Genomic DNA, 20365 nt, shown 5'->3' on the forward strand with positions numbered 1-20365 from the left:
TGATGGGAACGGAAAACAGAAACGCTCTCGATCCTCGATTTCTGCGCACGCTCACGAACCCCGAGTTATAAAACTTTTATCCGGAGCCTCCAATGTTACGCGTCGTCTCTCGTGGCCAAGCTTTAGCTATGACGTTAAACACAGTCAACCATGTTTCTGGAGATTTACCTTCTGCGACAACTACTTTGCTAATGAGTATTCTGGATCTAAAAAAACCGCGCTTGCGAGGGAGATATATGAAATTATTTGATTGGCGCTCTCATACTCTATCTACGGTTTAAATACAAACGAGTACTGGAAAATATGCTTTTATGAGGAGCATGTGAGTGAATGCGCGCGAAAAGGCGATGTGCATGAAGTTTTGAGGCAACAAGTAGTTCGAATTCGTACGTTACCAAGTCGTCGACGACCAGAAGAACGATGTTTGGACGTGTTTGTGCACCAGCTGGTTGATGCGTCCAAGAAGATAACACCATACAGAAAACCACCAAAACCTGTCTTTTCGTAGCACCACATGTATGTGAAAACGGCAGAAGCACGGCGTGCAGTATTGCAGAGTAAAACTGGTTCGCTTTCGCCATTTTGTCACTACATCTTGTGGTGCGGTTATCTGGAAATGAATACATCAGGAATGCCTCCCACCACAAGAATACGCTGCAAGCGTGGACTGCGCTCCGGGAAAGAGCATACATGTAGGCCGGATGTCGCTTCATACCGAGTAACATTAGCACTCGGCTATTGTTGCAAGAAAAGAAAACAAAGAAAGTGTTACAATGGTAGCACAGGTGTCTATATGCACCGATGAGAAGAGGACTTTGTTCTAGGCCAATGGAATTGCCGATACTACCGATACTGCCAATTTCCTCGCAATGAATAAAAAGATCACACATTGCTGCGTGGCGTCTCATAACACTCGGCTGGCCAAGGCGTCTCGAAAAGGGTCCAAAGAATGTTCTTGAAAAGAGCTCTTGATTCATACCGGTCAGAAGCAGAGCAGAGCTGTCATTATAGCATATATACGTTCAATTATAAGGCAGCATTTAAAAATTGAGAAGCTATGTCTTCTTCGTTTCTACTAGCAGTTTGGTTTAGGAGAGCATTTAGCATATTTAATTGAATATCAGTATTTCTGGCTTTCTTTCTGGCGTAAAAAGTGCGTCACTGATTTCTTTACCGATGCCCAACTTTACCTAAAAACCACCACACAGTGCTCTTCATATCAATTTGAAATGTTTCCTTGCACTGTCTCCGAACAGTACTGTGTGTACGTAGATCGCCGTATTTTAGGTGCCCCTTATGATGCATGCTCTTGAGCAAAAGTGAAGCAGACGGGCGAAAAATCGCGTAGCTCCTTCATGCGCACAGACCACATCGTTGGTGGCGTGAGGACAAATACGACGGGCTCATTGCTTCGTAACCGTCACATCATGGCATGACCATTGGCAATGTCATTTTGAATACGCCATCTGTCGTCAGCTCGAAGAAGCGAAGGAGCACCCGCCATGGTTGGTCAGTGGCTATGGCGTTCAGCTGCTGAGCACGAGGTCGCAGGTTCAATTACCATTCATGGTGATAGGGGTGATTGGAAAAAGTTCGTGTACTTAGACTGAAATGCCTGTCAAAGAACCGCAGGCAGTCGAAATTATTCCGCAGTCTACCACTACGACGACCCTATGGCCTTTGCGTCGCTTCGATATAGTAAACCGCCATAAATAAAGCGAAGCAACATTGGTTTTGTTCAGCCTTTAGAAGAAAGATCAACACCTGAGAGTTATGCGTGCCTTGGGCTCACACTCTGTCTCTAAATGATAGACGTTTTCGCTTAAGATGGCAACATGAACAAAATGATGAAGCCAGAATCTCAAGCCGCCACTTGAAAGTGTCGTAGGAATGAAGCATCAAAGAAAACTCATGAGTTGCTTAGCTAGAGGCGACCGAAATCTCATGAGCTTACGAAGCAAGGCTACTAAGACGGAAAAGTAAGCCCCATGCTATGTTAAACCAAACCAAACGTTGTTGTTGTTTGTCTGTGGTTTTGAGTCTTTAGGTGGTTGGCGAATAATTGATGAAGAAGTCGGCAAAAAAAAAAAACAAAGGAAACCTTTCGTTCCAGAACACCAGATTTGATGCTTTTGGAATCGCTCCAAATCTTAGCCTGTTTTCTTTAGCAAAGCACATCAGTATAATGATTGTCTAACTCGCTTATCCTTTGAAATGGTTTGTCAGTGACTATTATCATCCTAGTGCCTCTGATTGTTGACAGCATCCCAACCTTCCATGCGCGAACGAATAAATTGCGATATTTTGCGGCGTTTAATACCTCAAGTCAGTTTAAGAACTCACCGCGGGGGATAGCAAAGCCATGAAATAGAGATGGTAATGTGAGCATTGCGGTAGGTTGATTTTTCCGATACTTATCTTTTTTTCTCAAAACCACATGTTTTCATTCCTGAAATCGTGTACGGCATGAAATTGTGTACAGCATATATAGCCTACGTGATGTAACCATTACATTAGGGGAGTAAGGCGGTATTCTTATGGAAAAATAAGAGAATTAGTCTGAAACTTATATACGCGCTAAACTGCCCAGGTGAAGCAGGGTCAACGAGAGGTTAGCTGTCTGAAAGCAAGGACAAAGATCTGGTGTGGCATCTATCAAGACAAGCATCGCATTTCATGAAAGAAATTCATTCAAAAAGATGCTTCACTCCAAACAGATACATTGGGGGCCAGAGTCACTTAAACAGTTTGTTGCGCTTCATTCGGTGATAGTTAACCTTCTAGAGAGGCGTCTGTTGTTAAGCGCTAATAAAAAGAAATCTGGAGTGACCAATATTGGTTTGTCGATTTCCGAGTGCAAGTAACTTCTTCCGCTTGTTTGTCGCGGCTTCTGGGTTTGTTCGAGACGTTTGAATCTGTTTTCGAAAGATTTCGAAACGTTCGAGAGGTTGGAATCTGCAAATCAATATTTGGTGCATGAATGTGCAGTCACGAGTCATCTCTTGTAGACAAACTTTCATGTGGCCTGGACTGAAGCACTCATTTTGACCCGCAACACTCGTTGGAAAGAACAAGCGGTACGCAAAAGTAGTTATCCTTATATTAGGGGAAGATAACAGTATAATTAGCGGCGATAATAATTTTTCCTACCTCATTTCCTGAATGTTGTAAGTGATGAACGTCAAAAATGAAATTTTAATTGAGGCCACTTTCACCAAGTTCAGAAAAATGTACGAAGGTACTATTAACAATGTTTATTAAAAAAAAGATGAAACTCGACGTTTTTAGCGAACAAAGTTTAGCGAACAACGCGAACCTGTTGTTGAACAAACAATAGCGGTTTCATGGCTTGTGGCTTGTTTTGTGAAGGTGATCAGCATGCTCAACTAAATGTATATCTTTACTAGTTTTGAAAAAGGGGCTATTTTAAATATGTTGTCAGGAAAACCAATAAGAGAACAGAAAATAAACAAAACGCTATCGAATAACGTCTATGAATCAGGAAGAAACTGGAAAAGAAAACGCTTAATTTACGGTTCACAAAGAAATAATGAAATCACTGGTTACACTGGACAAAACATTCTCGAAGGAAACCATCTCCCTTTTTCTGTCAACACGCGGCGTGTCGCATTTTTGCTGCAGGCCAACCAACGTGCACAAATATTTATTCCGCTGTAGAGCGCGTGAAGCGATGTCTCAACGGCTGTCACGCGACTCTCGTGCGGAACCTGTTTTACGATCTTCCATATCGGTGCTTCCGAGTCGCCAGGGAGTCTGGCGAGCCCTCACTTCCCGAAGGTCTGGGTGAGCCAACGGAGTCATAGGTGACCGTTCGGACAAGGAAAACAGTTGCCGCCTCGCCCAAGCGATGCCCCCGAGGCAACCCTGCAGCTTCGGAGAAGACGGAGTTTGTTTTGAAGTCAAAACACGATTGCTAGAGTCGCAAATGCCTACCTGGCTTACGCCATACACGACAACAGTGAGCTGGCCGGCTCAAAAACGTGGAAGTTCCTCGTGTCGAGGGCTGAGCCGTCGAGATTTAATTATGAGCTACTGAACTTTTTTAATGATTCATTGTTTTCTGTTATAAGAACAGGTCAATACATGTGCAAGTCACGCGTCACTCAGGGGTGTTCTGGATGCTTGCCAAGATGGACGATGCGATAAGCGATGACGTTTGATGTGGAATGCGAGGTATGACCTAAAAACTTCACTAAAGCTTGACCCTCTGATAGCGGTCGTTCTTGAAAAGACTTCAAAAGTTACCTCATCTATGTGAAATGCGTCAGAGACAAAGCGTGGTGGTGATTTGGCAACTGACACGTGCGAAAGTGTTTCAAACCAGGTGGAGACATGTTTGAATTTTTTTTTGTTATTTCAGTGACAAGAGGGTCCGTCAGATAGAAACGCCTCATAGAGCTGTAACATGGGCAGTTTTGAAGCGGCATTTACGGCACACCACGCTCAATGTAAGAAAATACACGAGAACCCAAATTAATGATCCCGTATTTCTGTATGACCCGACATGGTCTTATTTGCACGGTATATTTTGTCATAGAGTTGCAAAACAATCATTTTTAACCAACAGACTGCCTATTTATTTCATCATCATTACGTTGGCGATTAAGTCTCGCAAGAGAAGCAGGTACAAACGCAACTTTTTGTTTGGCACGTGTGCATATTTAAGGGTTCTTGCCGAAGCTTTTGTTAATGTTTGCGCAAATATCGAAAAACAACGCCCCAGCATTTATGCTTGCCTCAGTAGATACAAAAAAAGTACGCATCCACTTGCTAAAGCAGTATCAGCAGACAGCACGTTTACTGAACCGCATGGGCAGAGGTGTTGGTTGATGAACTTATGCAGTCAAACGCGAAATGCTTGTGATTGCGCTTAAAAGTCACCATCCTAGATACACCACCCCAGTGCAAGCATTCTACAGGAGGCGGCATATTAAAGTCTATGAAAATCTGTCACTGGAGAGGTACAATTTCCGATAACCTCGAAAAATCTGAGAAAATAAAGAAAGCAATTCAAGAAAGAAACTAGTAAACATATGTGATATAAAATACGTGATGAACTTGATGAACGAGACTCAGTCATGCATATAATGCTTCATACAAAACCTTAGTGTTGGTAAAAACGCACTTATCGACCAATGTGTTAGCGCATGAAGATCAGTAACAAAGCAGAGTAAATAAATTAAAGCTGTAAGGCAAGCACATGTTTTTCCACTGAACCAGCAAATCTATCTAATGAGTAGCTGTTACTAATGAATTCACTAAGATTATTCTGCTCTCTCATCGCTAAAGGAAAGAATGAATTCTTAAAGCAGTCGGCAGGAAAAGAATACTCATTGAGTGTCTGTGTGTGTTTATGTCGCATTGGCCGTGTTTGAGTTCTGGAGATGTATCTAGAGGTATCAATGTTAAACTAGTTGTGTAGAAGCTGGTACATTATCTTAGAACGGGCAAATGCTGCTCGGTTTTGTATTGTTAAGATTCAGGCTTTGTTAAAGTAGTTCGGTGGGCGAGTCTGTTGATTTATGTCTACTGTATATATACCGTAGTGCTTTCCTTTGTACACCTTCTAGTTTTTTAATGAGTTGCTTAGTGTATGAGAACGAGAAAACATTTGCATACTCAAAGACTGACCGGACAAAAGCTTTCTAAACCAGAAGTTTTGTATCGGGTGGTGCTAGTCGGAGGTGTCTTCAAAGGGAAGAAAAGGTGTTTCATTGCAGTGGCTGTAAGTTTGTTACAAGAGAGTTCCATCTGCAGTCGTGTGTTAATAAGTAACGTACTTGTGTTCATGAACTTGTATCAGTGGCACGTCATTAACGGTATACATAAAGATCGAGTTACTTTATTTTTCTAGTGATTGACAGAAGAGCAGATTTCTTAGTATCGATGCTCATCTGCCAGTTGGCACACCAGTTAGACACTGATTTCAAGTCGTTGTTTAATCTTATGTGGTCATGTGAGTTAATATTTCTATAAAGAATACAGTCGTCTGCAAATAGTCTAATGTTTCCTGTGATTTTTGTTGGTGGGTTAATAATAAATATTGGAAATAAAATTCGAGCCAGAACGCTTTCTTGGGGTACCCCCATTGTTACGTGGGCTGTCTGGGAAATCTTGTTCGTTCACTTCCACAAAGTGGGCATGGTTAGTAAAGTAGTCGAAAATCCAGTCAACTATGGGGCCTGAACTTATTGTAATCTCAAATTTCCTTATGAGCTCTTTGTGTGATATCCGATCAAATGCCTTCGAGAAATCGAGTAGAATGAGGTCTGTTTGTCTCTGTTGGTCGATATTAAATGAAATGTCAAGGGTTAGTTTTAGTAGTTGAGTGATAGTAGAAAGCCCTCTGCGAAAGCCATGATACGGTGATATGATGTCCTCACTTTCTAGAAAAAATGGTTATATGTTTCAGTATGATGTGTTCAAGTTTACACACGGTGCACGTAAGCGAAATTGGTCAAAAGTTGGACGGGTCGTTTTTGCTGCCTGATTTAAGTACTGGGGCAACTTTTGCAGATTTAAAATTCTTTGGAAGAAGAGATGATGACAATGACTTGTTAAATATTATACAAAGGTACTTCGCCGTCCATTCTCCGTAGCGTTTAAAAAAAGCGTTTGGTATTTTGTCTGGGCGTAACCCTTTTTTCGTGTCCAGGTTTAGGAGAATGTTCAGCACTCCGGCCTCCGTGACGGTAAGAGGCCGGAGTGCTTTCTTAAGAATCCTTGAAGTGTGTTTGAGTAAAAGTTTGACTTTGCTGTCTTTATTTTAGATTTCATGTCTTGGATAGTTAGGGTAAGATTAGTTCGAGATGGAGGCTTAGGCGCAACCTTCATCGATTTTCTTAGACGCTTGACTTTACGTTTGACATGAACTGATGTCTTGTGAGATTTAGGGGTTGTGCTTCCTCGTTTTTTTAACTTTAGAAGGTACGTATTTGGAAACACAATGAAACCTGATAACTTTAGAGCTGTGCCACAACATTTCGATGTTTGTGGTGGGACGTATGGAAAGTTCTTCAAAGGCGGCGAATTCGTAAGATACGTAGTCGATAACACTGGCATTGTCTGCTCTATTGAAGTCCAGGCAAGTGATGCGTGGTTGGGAAGAGAATGTAGTATTCTGAGCAGGTACAACACATAAAGTAATCTTATGATCAGATATACCGTCGACAAATTCGAGATTCGTTTGGTCTAACGGGAAATGATGGCTCCGAAAAACTAAATCAAGTGTGTTGTTGGAAGCAGTTCCTTGAACACGTCTGGGCTCGTTACGATTTGGCGGAGATTGAATGGAAGCATGAGATCGAAATATCGGCATTTGGTCAGGGGTGTTGAAATGTTTGCCAGTTCACATCAGGCAAGTGAAAATTTCCTAGAATTATCAGTCTGGCCCCCAAAACATTATTTTGCGCATACACGCACAGTCTTTTTATCACATCGATATCACATAAGGGACTGCGATAAATACAGCCTACGACAATATTGCATGCAGAAAACGATTGCTTGCAAGAAAATTCCTTCCACTCCTGTGATATTAGGTTACACGATATAAAGAATTTCCTTTTCAATCAATAAGGCGACGCCACCATCACGTGTTATTCGGTCCTTCCAGCACGATTACATAGTCGGCGGTGTGATTGCAGCATCCCAGATATCGGTTGTTAGCCATGTCTCGGTTAAAGCAACAAAATCTCGTTCGATATCAAGAAAAAAAGTATAGGGTTTTACGTGCCAAAACCACGATCTGATTATGAGGCACGCCGTAGTGGGGGACTCCGGAAATTTAGACCACCTGGGGTTCTTTAACGTGCACCTAAATCTAAGCACACGGGTGTTTTCGCATTTCGCCCCTATCGAAATGCGGCCGCCGTGGCCGTGATTCGATCCCGCGACCTCGTGCTCAGCAGCCCAACACCATAGCCACTGAGCAACCACGGCGTGTGTTCGATATCAAGAGTAACGCTTCAAACAAGTCACTTTTCTTTAGTATGCTATACGCGCATTAATATTGCAGAGAGTTATTTCGGACGGAGCTCGTTGCGCCGAGGGCTTGTTGCTTGCTGTCCCTGTTTCCTATTTTTTGGGGGGTTCTAAGTAGTTGAATATGGCCTGATTAGGGCCGCATCATTTGTTTCATCATCCCATCGGTAGAGATCATCATCGATGCGCAGTTTGTCGTAAACCAGCGGCACCTTGTTCACAGATTCGTTTCTAGTTTTCGCAAGTTTTTTCTGTTTTTTACGCGCCATGAAAAATCTTCGCCGATTGAGAAACTGCTCCCCTTTAGCTTATAATAGTTGCATAGGATTTTAGATTTGTCGCGGTAGTCCAAAAGTTTCAACATGACCGGTCTGGTTTTTTTAGCTGCCGGCCTGCCCAATCTGTGAATCTTTCCATTGTTACATCTTCGACTTTGAGGACACTTTTAATAATGTTTTCGTGCACTTTGTGTTCTAGTGAGCCTTCGTTTTGTTTAGCTTCCTCGGGAAGACCGTAAACGATGAAATTTGATTTTCTGAAACGGTTCTCGAGATCCTCTACTTTTAGTTCAAGGGAATATTACTGCTTTATGGAGGCTAGTAATTTGTTTATGCATGTAGATACCTTGTTATCGAGATAGATTAGGCTATCAAGTTTTAAGTCGAATGTTAGAAGTTCTTGCTTTATAATATGAAGGTCACTTGCAATTTGTTGTAGCTGTTTGGAAAACAGGTCATAAGCAGGACCAGGGTTACTTTCGACATCCCCTGCTATGCGCAGCAATTTAGGAAACATGCACGCAAAAGTAACACCAAATTTGACTGCAGCCTTGGGCACGGCAGCACAATAAGGCACAATTCATTGGATCGTAAGCATTTCCCAAAAGGTTTGTGCACCTGTATGGCAAAAATTGGTGTGGTTTAGCTTTGGTTAATCCTGGTTGATAGCGAAAGCTTCACTGCCCTGGCTAGGCCCACTGTCGAGCTGTGGCCCTAGGTGTGGTTTCGCAATGATGCACCGGCATGTTTGCAATGAATACAGAGTCTACTCATTATTTTTTATGCCTATGAAGACGCTGCGGTGATCAGTAAAGTAGTGAGACTTGATTGCAACTTGCAGCCGCGACCCAACTCTACTCGGGCAACCGCGGCAATGTCTCTTTTCAGGGCTCCGTAAAGGCCTACATATAGTCCGACGTAGCGTCAACGCGCGCACACGTTATGTCACGTTGGCGAGAACAATAGCGGCTATAGTTCGACCGATGGTTCGACGTACTGGCGGCGCCAACGTCACTGGACGCGCGACCAATGCGCTCCGACGCGCCCGGCGTCTGATGACGCTCGCCCGCGTGCCGATAACGCGGACTATGAACGCGCCTTAATGCTCTCTTGTGGTTTGACCTCTAGCTCTCAAGGTGAAAACTGTTGAGTCACCGACGGCTTCCCGAGGTAGCGTAATGAAGCTTTCGCTTCAAAAGTAACAATGCATTCGAATGAGAATGTTAAATAATTTAATGAAGGTCACTTGAGCGCGCAGGCTTTCGCCTTCACCCTCTTATGCGTATGCTAAAGTCACTGTCACTTTTTTGTTTCCCACTTTTAATATTTAGTTTTAGCTTGCTTTGTCATGCTTTGTTTCATGATATTTGTCTGTGGGCTGCCATACTCAAACATCCGAGGAATAAGGTTGTAAATAAGGCAAGACAAAGTGTGAGCAACGATAACGTCGGACTATAAACACGCCTGAATGCTTCTCTTGTGATTTGACCTCTAGCTCTCAATAGAGAGTTTTCGTATAGCGGAAAACGCTTACGTTAGCGTTAGCGTGCGTCGCAACGCTAACGCCAAAACGGAACGGGCTGCGTGCCAACTGGTGGTTTTTTAGTACAGCGGAAGGCATTCGCGCTAACGCAAGCACATACGGCGCCATCTAGACATAAAAACACTAAATGCACTTTAGAATCCACAAGTGCGTCACCAAGTCGAGCTGATCCAAACTCACCGTTGCTGTCCTCCGTGCCGCGCTTGGTTCAAGTGTTGTGTCTGAATACCCGAAACACATCGCTTTCTTCGACATGCCGCGATCGAGTATTCTTCAAGACCCCTATTACCTGTCCTTTTTAGGCTGGGATGACATCGAAGCGCTTATGCTTCGGGAACCGGAGCGGCAGCGTAGGTTGTACGTGTCCTCAAGAGGAGGCTTGCTCAACATCAAAGCTATTCCGGATCGCGTGTTTCGCCGGCAATTTCGTTTCGAGAAGGCACATTTTCCACTTCTTCTCGTGGCTCTGGAGTTACCGCAGTACTTGACGAGTGCTCAGAGAGTACGCATCACTGGCTACGAAGCGCTGTGCATGTGTCTGCGAAGGCTTGCATAGCCGAACCGCTTATGTGATCTGCAGGAGTATTTCGCCAGGCACTATTCTGTGATTTCAAGTGTGACAAACAAAGTTATGCGGCACATTGAACGCAAGTTTGGATTTCTGCTAGACGACCTCATCGTTCACAAGGGGTTGACCACTGAGGACTTGAAAGCCATGAGCGAGGTAAGTGTTATATGTTTCTTATTCTTTGTTGTTTGTGCCAACGTGTGGTTCAGTCATGCTGCCGAGAAATTTCTCATGTATTTCTTAGCTATCGCAGCCATATTATTGTACTTGTCAGTATCTCAATGTATTTCTTTCCTGTTTACAGGCGGTATATCTGAAAGGTGCTGGGCCTTCATTGACGGCACGGTGCCGGCAATTTACAGACCGTCAAAAGATCAGTGTACTTAGTTTTCTGGGCACAAGCGGCTACATGCACTAAAGTACCAATCCTTGATGTGTCCAAATGGTCTGATATGCGAGCTGGATGGCCCATACCCTGGGAGCAAGCATGATGCTGGTATGTTGTGGAGGGATGGTATTCTAGAAAAAAGTGAATATATGCACACGATATCACACTACGCATGTGTTAACCAGATACTAAAAACATGATGATCACAGTTAAAGCTGTGCATTGCAATTTATTTAGACCACAAAGTGTATAGAGTGCTATCTGTGCTTGAACAATTTCTGGATTCTTGGCTAGTGTTTCTACTGACCAACAAGTTATGTCAATCACCCGTTGGAGCTATTCGGGGGCCCCAAGTGGCTCGTGTAATGAGCATTGTAAAGAGAGGAATGCTATGTGCATTGCATCTTACCCATGCTTTTTGTTTTGATCGTCGGGTAATATGGACCATGTGGTGTTCGCGGACACCAGCATACAGCGCTTGAATGTTTCCCTGCCAGCTTGAAGCTATTTGTAATGTGTACAGGCCCATTCGTGCATTTGTAACTGGCACATGTGCATTAGTTTGCTCTCATACCAATGTACTTGTTCACTTCAATATTTCCGCAAGCTTAATTTCGGCTTAAATGCTCGTATACCTTTTTCAGGGATCCTTCACGACAGTGGAGTCTACGAAAAGCTTGAAAAGGTGAATGAAGGCAACCGAAAATTTGTGCTGTATGGTGACCCTGCTTATCCACTACGCCCGCTGCTCATGAAGCCATATGGGGGGTCAAGGAAGACAGTACAGCAGGAGAAATTCAATGCTGTCATGAGTGCTGTTAGGCAATCAGTAGAATGGGGTCTTGGTAAAATAATCTCCGAATTTGCTTTCTTAGATTTCAAGAAAAACCAGAAGGTTCTACTTCAGGCTGTACCTCGAATGAACAGAGTGGCCGTCACACTTAGCAATTGCCATGCGTGCATGTATGGCAACCAGGTCTCTTCATATTTTGACCTGGAACCACCATGTCTTATGGATTACCTCAGGCCAACTATGCAGTAGTCAGTGCAAGCAACCGCATACGTGAATGCGCAATGCGGAACTGTCGTACAGGGCATGCTAGTGCATGCAACACATTTTTCATTACCATTGAAGCAACAGTGCACACATTTCACTTTGTTTATTATTTAGCCAACTAGTTTACTACTGCATCAAGAGTTTGCAATAATGCCTGTTGGTTTTTGCTGAGCGTTTCATTCTGCTGCTCTCGCGCTTTCAATTCATGAGCGCGTAACTCCAGCTCCTTCTCTTTCAGCGTGTAGTCTTTTTCCAACTTGTTTTGTTGGTGCTTAGATTTTCTTTCCGAGCGCCTTTCCTTCGCTTCTAGTTCTTCTCTCTTTAAAGCTATCTTCTCCAGCTCCCCCTGTGTTGCCTGTGCATTGAGTTCTCTTTCATGGTTCCATCGCTTCTCCAGGAACTCGTGATCTGCGTTGGTACCCGAAGCATGGGACCTCTTCCTCCCTGCATTGGGCATTTTGAAATGTGCCAAGATGATAAATTAACACAGCTCACTCCATAGTGTGGTGGTTCGTGGGCCCAGGGACTCAGATACAGGAAGCAGAGTCATAGACAGGACAAATATTTATCAACAATAGACGGGAACAAGTACACTTACGATGAGCTACAAGACACTGAACTAATTCTATACGGTCCACGCAGTCCACGATTCACACGAGTTGTCAGCGCGCGTGTGCTCACTGACGATACGATGAGTCTATGAGTATCTTCGTAAGATGTTCAATCACAGTACTTGATGATGTCGGAGACGTCGGCGCTTGCAAACTTGCAGCGCAGTTTGTACGAAGAAATAGATTTTTTCGTACAAACTGCACTGCAAGTTTGCAAGCGCCGACGTCTCCGCAATCATCATCAACTACTGTGAGTGAACATCTTACGGAGATACTCATAGACTCATCGTATCGTCAGTGAGGACACGCGCGGCGACAACTCGCGTGAGTCGTGGACTGCGTGGACCGTATAGAATTAGTTCAGTGTCTTGTAGCTCATCGTAAGGTACTTGTTGCCGTCTGTTGTTGATAAATGTTTGTCCTGTCTATGACTGCTTCTTGTATCTTAGTCTCTGGGCCCACGAACCACCACAATATCCTGTACATGAATTTGTCTTATCACATCATGCATCTGGTGATGGCAGCAAGTAGCCCTCCTACACCTGATATATTAATGAATACCTCTGTTCAGGTGGTGAGAGCAGATTACAATTTTCACAAAGCAGCAATGTAAAAATTACTTGTGAATTCGGATGTAAAAAACTGCACATTGTAAGGTATGAAAAGATTTATTTTGACTAATAGTCATCTTCAATGTGTTCACTCTTAAAAAAGCAATACATGTTGCATGCTGCACAATACTCACTGTTGCTAGCTTGGATCCTGGATGTCTGGTTCCTGAGTGTCTGATCCGACTGCGGCGTGCCTGCGCCACTGACATCTGCACAGTCGGGCTGTTCTTGTACGACGCCTGGTTCGCTTTCATCACCACAATGCGGCAGCTCCGAAGGATCATCATATATGGCCTCGAATATGTCCTCGGCTGTTTCTGGGGGCGGCTCAACGCTTGCAGGCACCACAAGTGCTGAAGTGAAAAGTTTGCAGGCACATGTGAATGCCAACCATTTTCAAAATGAGAGTGTTACAAAAGAAAGGTGCTATGCTTGCACGCAATACTTCATACGTGTGCTGGAAGACTGTACAATCATGTGCATTGCAAGTGTGGAGCATTACACCTAAACAATTTTAAATAGGATAATTTCAGCACAAAACACATGCTAGAACACGCAAAATCAGTGTATGCAGTTTTTCATCACTTACTGTTTCTGCCCCAATATGAAATTTTGGCGCATCGTGACCGTGCGTACTAGTACGAGTGAAGGTGTACCTGAATCGTCGGTGTCCGTTGTGGAAGGTTTAAAATTCGCAGCGGCACTGTCACGAAGGGCTGCAGCGGCTTGCCGCGCTGCTTCTTGCGGCCTCCTTTTCATACCATACCCATAAATTTTAGCCATGTCTCAAGTTTCTTGCAGCAAGTGTGTCTTCTCGCTGTACTGCTCGTCTGTTCTAGACCTGCAAAGTTTCCATTCGACAGGCCGTTTTACTGTGACCGTCACACAATTTTACATAGTTATTACAGTAGGGTGCGCCCAGGCACGTGCAAAATGCGGCAAAAAAAACCGCTAAGCGTTGGCGGTACACAAGGAAATGCGACGGTGCATCAACGTTCACACCGCGTCGCTTGTGTTAATAGGAAAAGTGCCGCTCATACAGTCAATGCACTTCTATGCTGCTCCCGAGTGTGTGCAGCGAGTACAACGAACCACTGGTGGTACTTTGCCGTGACTAATCCACTAATCTCGGAATTAAACATTCTGATCCTCGGGAATGTTCCATTCCGAGAGCTATAACGGCTTCAAAGGTGTGCTTACTTCTTCAAGTTGGCTTCGTCTCCTGCCTTGAAGTAGGCCATCAGAAGGTCTAGCCTTTCTCGGACAGCGCGCACGCTGAACGTTTTTGCAGGTACAAGGGCATCTCCGACATTGGTGGCAATGGTCCTCCACCTTGACGTTTGCTCGAACGGGTTTTCGGCAAATACCTCGTTGAGGAGGTTGAGGTCGTCCTCACTCGTGAAACGCACACGCATCACTCCTGAAACTGTCGCCAACCACACATTCGTGCACTGCCGCGGAAAACGTGACAACGGACGCGAATCCTGACACGTCTCGGCTTGACTTGTGGCCGTATCACAGCCGCATCTTGGAAAACAGGCGAATGAAGACAGCGTCGCCATCTCTGCACGGCTACTGGAAACATGAGCGAACCTTGTAAACAAACCTTGTTAGGTCTTCTGCACCGCTAATCGACAGTGTATCTCGAAAACGGATGTATTTTATCGGCAGTATACGGCTGGCGAAGCATCGTTACTGAAACCTAAATCAAAGACGAGCATTATTTGCGAATTAACGAGTGTAATAATGCGGGCCGACGACTCGAAAGATTCGAAGTGCACGGCTCTCGCTTCAACAGGCGCCGCCATCTTGCCCTACGTACGGAATCCCTAGCGTGTGTTAGCGTTGAACGCTATATTCCGGAAATAGCGTACGTACGTAAGAGTTCGGGCTACGTTTACGTTCTGCGCATGCGCAGTTTACAGCACGCAGCGCTAACGCTAACGCTAAATCCTTGCGTTTGCTGTTTTCCGCAATACTAAATCTCCCTAATGTCACTGGGACACCGACGAGGTAATATGCAAGTCAAGGAAAGAACGGTCTCGACAGGTGTATGCTCAGAGAAGCACGACACTCCTAGCTACATTTAAAGGGCTTCTCACCACGGTGTGTTATCGCAAACTGACAAGTGCGCTGCATAGATCACGCGGTGGCATTCGTGTCTGAAAAGTATCAAGTGGTTGCCAGGCATGAAAAGAGCTGAAATGTCAAAGAGAAGCGCCAAAACATCTATCCTTCTGGAAGTAAATAAAGGAGAAGACCATGCGTCTTTCCACTCGAAGGAGCCGCGCTTGCCGCCGCAGAGTCAAGGTCACACGTGGCAGGCCGTACGCATAAGACGTACGGCCTGCCGCGTCACCGATTATGGCACGTGACCTCGGTAAATCGGCCAATATCGAACACAAAATACCATCCCTAGGAGTGCAACGCACCGCAAGAAAAAAACAAAACAAAAACATGCAGATTCATCGCATCTATGTGAATCAAAGGGAAGTGAAGCTTTAGTAAAGGGGTTAAATAAATGTTTGAAAAGTACCGGTGATGCGTATTTTCATTTTTTTACGTTCATCTTATGCAACGTGTACTGTCATGGAATGTGTATGTTTGTGTACCACAACATAGCAACTTTATTTTAATGCAATTTTTTACGTTTATTCACTGCGTCGTGCGCAAGCTTTGCCGAAATGCGAATCCGGGAAATCCACCGTATGAGACGTACTACATACAGCGATGCCACAAGGGCGAAGGCGATGTGTGATGCCTGTCGAAGGAAGAACGGGGATTACAGGTGTACGGGGGGGGGGGGGGGGGGGGGGCGCTCACACCCTCAGTGGCACATATATACCGAATGTCTAAATCAATGAAAATAAATAACGCCGTTTCATTTTCCTTGGCATTGCCCACCCTGCTTAAACGTCGAGTCCGCAGTAACTAATGAATAAAATTAGTCATGAAACCGTGCAATATAATTAACCATTCTATTAACATATTGATGTGTTTCAGACGTATCAGTGAGCGGAAGTTTTGTGTCCAGGTTTTATGTATGCAGTTATTTAATTGTTGCGCAGACAAGAGAAGCGCATACTTAATCAGAACCCAAGCGTTCCACTAAGCATGAGGGTAAGTAGCACGACAAAACGGCACACGAGCTACTGGGCTTCAATTTCTAGTCCAGGAGGGGGGGGGGGGGGGGTATTCTGTAAGAATCCACCTAGTGGACTGTCCACTTCGGCTGTCGCCATAAGCTCCAGCTTCACGAGCGCGAAGGTGCCACCCAGTCTCCTTCGCGCTCGGGAAGCGGTAGCCAATGGCGACAGCCGAAGTGGACAGTCCACTAGGTGGATTCTTACAGAATACCCCCCCCCCCCTGGACTAGAAATTGAAGCCTAATTGCACTAAGCATGTTCTTTCTTGTGAGCCATTTCGCCACTTAGGTACCGTCATACTTGGTGCAAACCTATCAGTCTAATTTTACGTTTTATTAAGCTTCATTTCTAGTTCAGTAGTGTTTTGCGTATGTCCCTTCTTTGTTTTCGTGTGCAGTTTTACCGCGGTACTTACCAGCATGCTTAGCGTCAACCAATTGGTGCAATTTGTTTCTTTTATTAACGTACGTGGGTTATCTATATAAGCCGGTGCATTGGTACTTTCATTCGGTGCACATATAACATTTGCATATAAATCCGCAAATAGATCGTTCGAGGTAGTGGCGGATATACCGGGTGTTTGAGCGAACGCTTTGAAAAAATTTTAAAGGTTGCCTCTGGCAACCTTTAAAACATGAAATACATAACATACATGAAATACATAACTCTCTTTGGTGGTACTTGCATTTGGCGCAGGTATAACCTTCGTATAATGTACACACAAATATATCTGCTGGCATGCCAACCGAGACCACAGAAGCCACGTCAAGCCGTGGAGGGCAGGCAAATAAAAAGGTTCGGTTTAAGACGCACGCGACGGTGCACGCCCTACTGGGATTCCGCAGCGAACAGCCGTTATTGCGCTGATGATACTATGGCGTGTTTACGATTGTCATGCGCGCTGCTGTAGTGTCTGTAGGCTGACGCAGACACAGTGACACGTAAGGTATGTGTAAGCTGCCAACGTCCTGCTCGGAGTGCCGATGCCAGAGTGCGCCATTCACTACTGCGGCAGAGGTTTGCAAGGCGTTTATTTCGCACTGTGCTTGTCTGTCTTACGCACTAGCTACAAGAGCACCGGCTACACGCTACTACTGAATCTGATAGCGCCATGCCGTTGCCATGTATGTACTCAACTGAAAACTATTAAAAGACGCAGTATTGATAGAAGGCGATTGCTTATCGCAAACACAGAACGCCTCCTTATGCATATTTCCCTGTGACAAGCCCGTGATGATGTCTAAACCAATATCTCACAGTTTAGGCACTAATTTTCTCGTCGCTTTTATGTTCTGAAAAGTGCAGAATTCAGTAGGCCGTTCTCGTGGACTTATCAAGGTGACGCGATTACCTTTCAGCGTGCTTTTCTGGCAGATGGGTACACAGTGCGTCCACCCACCTCCTTCATTCTCATGCGGCATGCTGAAAGTAATAGAGTGTTTTGCAGAAGGTTCCGCAGAATGCATGATTGCACCTCGTAACCAACAATCAAAAAAGAAAGAAAAAACGTTGAGAAAAAGAAATTGCAGGCTGCCTGCACAGAATTGTTTGAGCCCCAAAATCTTAGAACGACAGTGCATCATCTTTTTGTTTCACATTTCAATTGGTTGCTGAGAAAAAGAAGAAATGAAAGAAAAGATCTAGCGTATCCTAGACCACAAATGCAAGAAGTTCCATAAACCACTTCCGACGTACATTTTGGTGTTTTTCCCACAATTTTGGTAATTAATGTTCTTGGCACGAGCTTTCTATGGAAATCGCACCAATTTTCGGAAAGTTACAAGGGGCAGACAAAGTAATGTGTGTTTACATTTGCGGGCTATTTTTTTTTAGGTGATGGCACTTACTGCCAGGTTGGGGTTGCTTTTTGTAGCACTTCGAGTGTAACCGTTCTTGTATTCTGCATGTTCAGGAAGCACCCACAACAGAACTGAACCCGCTCGCCCAGTAGATGCTACTTCTTACGACTTATGTCAACGAGACACCTACATCTTTTGAATAAGTGTGTCATGTCACCTTTGTGTTATTTTTGACGTGCAGTGACCCAAGAACACCGAGCTGAGAAAAACATATTCTCGTTCAGATGCAACATGAAGTGTTTGTTGGTGTTCCAGATACTCTTTCATCTCAGTGAAACCTTTTGTCAGCAACAGAAACACGAACATCGACGACCTATGCCTCCATCAAAAGCAGCGAAATACAACGCAAGAAAAATATGTCAGAACGAAACATCCTCCTACATTTCTAGGAAGAATTTGGTTCGCAGAAGGCATAGGCGGCCCATGAACTTTCAGTGTAGAAACAACAAGTTTCAGTCCGGTTCCTGAAGTTCAAACTGTTACTTTTTTGCCACAGCCTCACTCTTGTGAGAAAATGTCATATGCAGTGGTTTTCCATAAAGTTATTTTCTATGGACTCAGTAATTATAAAAAGGCAGTTGCAATGCGAAATGACTTATAAAATGACAGTTACAAATAAGAAATATTGCACAAAGATGCAGCATAAATTTTAAGCCTATCTTGACAAAAATCACAGTATTCTTGGCTTTAACTAAGGTTAGGCTTCATTGTTCTGAATTTTTTTTCAAAATCTGAGGTACTTTTCTCCTGTTTTATTACGATAGCAGTTATATGGCCACTCCAAGCGGATTTCTGCCATCGTCGTCGCCATCGTCGTCGTCGTCGCCGTGAGGTTCCGTATAAAGTTCAAAGGCGTTAAAATTGTCGCCGCGCGCCGTATGCTGTATATGCCAGTGAAAGCTCGCGAGGGACGCGCGCTTTCGCGGAGAGCGAACGCACGGCAGAAAGCAATCGCGAAGTCTTCCGTCGTGCGAAAGGCCGTTGGGGATGGGAGGAAGGGAGGGGAGGCGACGCTCAGCTGCGGCACCAAATGCGTATCTTGCGACAGGGCGTAAGGGGAACTGGCGACTCAATCTCCCATGCGAAAGGAGGAAAGCGGGAAGGCAGCTCGAATGGAGGGGTGCGGCTTCGACTCTGCCAGCAACTGCGTACTTGTACTTTGCGCGCCTCCGGGCTGTCCCACGCACCGTATCTTGAAAGCGATCTTCACTCGGCTCTTACCTTTGTATGCGCTGTGCTTTCGCCGTTCTGTTTCCGTTGAAGCGATAGACCGCACGAACCTTCGCTAGCTGCCGCAGCGCGCTTGCTCACGCCAGCGTTTTCACAGTGGTTGTCTGCGTTCATCAAGTGTGATCTATTTATGTTTACTTGTGCGCGTTGACACCACGCTTAATAATTCAATTAGTAAGCGAATGTGTCCAAGTTTATGCAGCCGATAAAACTACTATCCTTACTCCGTATAGATCTCTACTAATTTGCTATCGCAATTGACGTTTCGCCTTTCGGGCGAAACTGGGCCTTTTTGTTTTCCTCCATTAAATTCCTCTTTCTTTCTTTCGTGTTTTTTTATTTTTCGAACATTGTCTACTACATAATCTTGGCAGGTTTCTTTTAGTGAATAACTTATTGCTTCTTTATTTAGTGCATATCTGGTTTATTGTCACCATTGAAGGGGGGAAGCGTAATGTGATGCGAAAGGAAGGGAAGTAAACTTGAATACAAACATCCAGTTTGCTTCCCCACGCTGGGGAAGGAGCAAGGGGTGACACAAAAATTAAAACAAATAAATATTGGCTGCGGATTAGCTCAGCTAACCCTGGATATGTGTCATGTTCTTGTCACTGATCTCGGGGGCGTGCGGGTGTTATGAGAGATTAGGTTGGGCGACGCACGGAAACACAGCAAGCAGATTTTAATAGCACTCAAACTGAAAACTCAAACCAAAACTCAAGCACACTCAAATGCACTCTAGGAAAAATACTAACAAGTGTACAACCTAATGTCTCTTAATAAACACTAAACATGACCTTAATTCCGCCTACGATAAGTCTGGGCGTTTGCTCTATAAAAGTCAGGCAACTCTGGCCTATTGCTATCTCGCCGCTTACGTGGAATATCCTCACGTTTTTGACGCTGACTCATGGCGCTCTTCGTCCAAGTCACGTCGCGTCTCTTTCGGAGTCATTGCTCCCGACGATCTTGACGATCTCGTCGCCTCGATGGACGCCTGTAACCCGGTCGCTGATGCTGACGTGGCAGAGAGTCCCGACGGACTAGGCCTAACGACGTTCTCGGCCGTTGCT

At 44.6% G+C, this 20365-nt stretch overlaps 1 protein-coding gene across 1 annotated transcript in view; it reads right to left on the bottom strand.

Moving 5' to 3' along the window:
- The window catches only part of LOC119463925 (arylsulfatase B-like), a 28673-nt gene extending 14201 nt beyond the window's left edge, over positions 1-14472 (bottom strand). Inside the window, exons 1-3 of the mRNA XM_037724748.2 lie at positions 14258-14472; positions 13192-13391; positions 12191-12279 (exon numbers count right to left, since the gene is read on the bottom strand). Coding sequence (XP_037580676.2) covers positions 12191-12279; positions 13192-13391; positions 14258-14472 — 504 coding nt within the window. The remainder of the gene's footprint in view (positions 1-12190; positions 12280-13191; positions 13392-14257) is intronic.
- Between the last annotated feature and the right edge of the window lie 5893 nt (positions 14473-20365).

This window comes from Dermacentor silvarum, chromosome 9, assembly GCF_013339745.2.
Source record: "Dermacentor silvarum isolate Dsil-2018 chromosome 9, BIME_Dsil_1.4, whole genome shotgun sequence".
In the NCBI taxonomy this organism is placed as follows: Eukaryota; Metazoa; Arthropoda; class Arachnida; order Ixodida; family Ixodidae; genus Dermacentor; species Dermacentor silvarum.